The sequence below is a fragment of the Pygocentrus nattereri genome, chromosome 8 (assembly GCF_015220715.1).
Source record: "Pygocentrus nattereri isolate fPygNat1 chromosome 8, fPygNat1.pri, whole genome shotgun sequence".
NCBI lineage: Eukaryota > Metazoa > Chordata > Actinopteri > Characiformes > Serrasalmidae > Pygocentrus > Pygocentrus nattereri.
Window position 1 is genome coordinate 1259070 of NC_051218.1, and position 3431 is coordinate 1262500.

The following is a 3431-nucleotide window of genomic DNA, read 5'->3' on the forward strand; positions in this document are numbered from 1 at the left end:
ACCAGCGACCTTCCGGTCACAGGGCTGGTTCCCTGACCTCCAGCCTCCTGCCCACGACTGCCCCGTTCTGCTGTTGGTAAGATGTCAAGCTTGTAACAATAGCAGAACTTTATTTTTTTTAGAACCATTCTCAAAGGCTCTAGAACCATATGCAGCACATCCTCCATCAATCTGAAGAACCGCTTCACCATGCAAGCACCCATTTAAGCATGAATTCGTTCAATATAGACCTTGCGGTTCTGAATAGAACCAATTCCTTTGCTTAAGAACCCTTGACGAACCACCTTTATCAACAGTGTATTTATTATGCTAATATTATTCGTATTTCTTCTACTATTAGTGATTTATTATTAATACATGCTTACAGACCAAACAAACAGCATTTCAATAGAGTTTCTTCAGGTGCCTGAAACTTTTACACAGTACTGTCGGTCAGTGGGTTCATTCATTTCCCAACCTCTTCTCATGGCAGCTGAGTATTAACAGTAGGCGTCATCCAGCACCTGGCTTGGCTAATCGGCACTGCTTTCATCTGCTGATGGTGGATGCAGAGAAAAAGGGGACTGTGTTAGTGTTTGTTTGCATGTGTTCTGATGGTGTATGATATCTTTTCACAAACAAAAACTGCCAAAATAAAATGTTTTTTTAATAATGTGCTCCGGTGCTTCTGCGCAGTGCTGTATCTGCTGTGTGTGTGTGTGTGTGTGTGTGTGTGTGTGTGTGTGTGTGTGTGGGGGTGTGTGGGGGTGTAGATATGGATTTTATACAGTGCTACTGAAATGCCTTCGGCCACTGAGTGAAAGCTCATTGGCAGCCTATGACTGTCCTGATGAACGATCACTCTTTAACCTTCCCTCCTTTGAAAGGTCTCTGCTGAGTCATACAGAATGTGGGCAGCACCGCTCTGTGGTTCTGTGTGCTAGATATGAGCCAGAGCAGGCCAGCATGGTGGGGAACCTCTGGGGATCCTCCCCTGCACCCAGGCCAGGAGAGACTCCACAGTGCAGCACATTGGAATACATATAGTCATGCTGCCCTCTAGTGGCAGCACTTGGAAATGACAACCTGGTTCTTTTACCTGCACTATTCCCATTTCATACCTGCTTAACTTACTTATATTAGTTTAGTAATACTTACTGAATAATGTATAGCAGTTACTAGATAACGAGACATGAATAGAACCATTCATTCGGTTATGAAAAGACTTTTCACCTGGAAAAACTTACACAATTACACCTTAAAGCCACTGCTGTACCTTTGAGGGAGCAGTTACAGTGTTTGTGCCTTGATGATCAAAAGATGAACCTGCACTGAAGCTTTATTTCTAACAGTGTAGGGTCACTTGGGTGACGGAGCCCCCCAGGAAAAGTACACACACACTGCCCAGACAAATACAGTTCAATGCAAAAGTTTGGGCACCCCTGGACAAATAATTCACTTCTGTTTTTTTAATGAAAATAAGTTAACACATGCTTTTTACATCTATTTACAGCGTGTAGCATATTAGGGTTGTACAGTTAATATAAACTATTGAATATAAATCACCCTATCACCGGGCAGAAGCATTTAGATTAACCAGTTATAACTGCTGACCGTTAGAGGCCTGCCAGAGCAACCGTGAGAAACAGACCTATGAAAAGGCGACGAGTATTGTTAAGCGCGCATCAGAAGTTTGGGCGCCCCTGGACGAATAACATGTTTTGTTTTTCTAAGCGAGGATAAGTCGACACGCAGAACAGACCTGAGTGCCCAGCTGATCTATTTACAGAGTTCAGCATGTTGGAAAAAGAAGAACCTCAGTAACTTTTGCTCAAGTGTGATGTTTTGTTTTGTTTACAACAGTAATTGTGCACTTTAGTGTTCAGAAGTGTGTTCTCTGTTGAGGCTGTGCCCAAAGTGGAAGGAAGGTGCCCAAACTTTTGCATCCCGCTGTAATTTTTAAGACATTTTTGGCTGTGAAGTGGATGGAAATACAGGTCATTCACCAGAAAAGTCCAGTTTTGTGTCCCCAGCGTTTACAGATGTTACAGATGTTAAACAAACAAACAAAAAAACATGTTGGGGTTACAATTTATTTATATTTTTAAATAAAACAATGTTATTTTAACAACCCCACCTTCTTAGACCATCAATTTAGCAACATTGGTTTTTAGGTCAATCTTACAGAACGCCAGGCACCACAGAAGAGCCATAATTTGAAGAAAGAAAACACTTTTCTGCAATTTTGACCACAATAGTCTAAACATGACGATGGAATGTATGATTCAAATCACATAAAGGAAACAAATGGCAAATACATTCATTAAAATATGTGATGAAAGTTGTCACCTGTGGAGCGGATGTTGCTGTAGAAGAACCCAAATTCACAGTCGGTCCAACCAACATTGGGCAACTCAGAAGCTTGTTCAAGTCTCCTATTCAATGATTATTATTATCAGTGGTGGACAGTAACTGAGTAACTGAGTATCTGAGTATCTGAGTAACTGAGTAACTGAGTATCTGAGTAACTGAGTAAATGTAATTAGTTTCTGTACTTTAGTATTTTTGGTGTATCTGTACTGAAGTTTCTCCGTTCTGGGCGACTTTCTCCTTTCACTCCACTACATTTCAGAGTCTAATATCCGACTTTTCCCTCCTACATTCTGAGAAATCTGTCGTTCCTTTTGGTTTCTGTGTGTATAAAAACGTAAACGTGTGAGGTCAAATTCCCCCCGTGTTACTCCGCCTGCTTCACTACAGCGTGTGGCAGTGGGGTGACTCCAGGCGCAGCGCCCTCACGGCCTGCTCATTTGAATAGTCGCTTCTCATTGGCTGAAGTCGGGGACTGCCACGTTCGGCCTGGGTCGGCTCTTTTGATCTGCGTATTCTGATTGGTCGAGCCTTGTTGGCCCCGCCCATTCCTATCTCCGCTCGCCCCGTTTGAAGTGGCTTCAGTGCAAAGGTCCGAACGCTGAGAGGGACGAAGTAGACGTGCACACTGCCCTGGACGGAGAGGACAGCATGGAGAAGATTCTGGTAAGAGTGGAGCTTCTCTCTTCTCCATTTGCTCACACTTTCCTCTTTATCAGCTCCACTGACCGTATAGCTGCTCTCTGTAGTTCTACAGTTACAGACTGTAGTCCATCTGTTTCTCTGATACTCTGTTACCCTGTTCTTCAGTGGTCAGGACCCCCATGGACCCTCACAGAGCAGGTGCTATTTGGGTGGTGGTGTGTTAGCGTGTGTTGTGCTGGTACAAGTGGATCAGACACAGTTTTTAAACACCTCAGTGTTACTGCTGGACTGAGAGTACTCCACCAGTCAAAAATATCCAACCAACTGTGACCAGACATTGACCACTCATGAAGGACTAGAGAAAGACTAAACACCAACCGCGCAGTAACAGATGAACATACTAAGATATGAATGGTAATAATACACATAATATCGCT

The 3431-nt window shown here is 43.2% G+C and overlaps 2 protein-coding genes across 3 annotated transcripts in view; one reads left to right on the forward strand and one right to left on the reverse strand.

Annotated features, from left to right (window-relative positions):
- Positions 1-319: 319 nt before the first annotated feature.
- LOC108410563 (liprin-beta-2-like) overlaps positions 320-3431 on the reverse strand; it is a 156019-nt gene continuing 152907 nt past the window's right edge. The window contains exon 31 of the mRNA XM_037540700.1: positions 320-535. Coding sequence (XP_037396597.1) covers positions 464-535 — 72 coding nt within the window. The 3' untranslated portion in view covers positions 320-463. The remainder of the gene's footprint in view (positions 536-3431) is intronic.
- Positions 2944-3431, forward strand: part of LOC108410568 (NADH-cytochrome b5 reductase 2) — an 8977-nt gene continuing 8489 nt past the window's right edge. Inside the window, exon 1 of one of the 2 annotated variants that reach the window (XM_017681710.2) lies at positions 2944-3015. In XM_017681710.2, the coding sequence (XP_017537199.1) occupies positions 3001-3015 (15 nt within the window). In that variant the 5' untranslated portion in view covers positions 2944-3000. Of the gene's footprint in view, positions 3016-3153; positions 3193-3431 lie in introns of those variants that run through there. The other variant, XM_037540705.1, reaches the window with a different exon arrangement.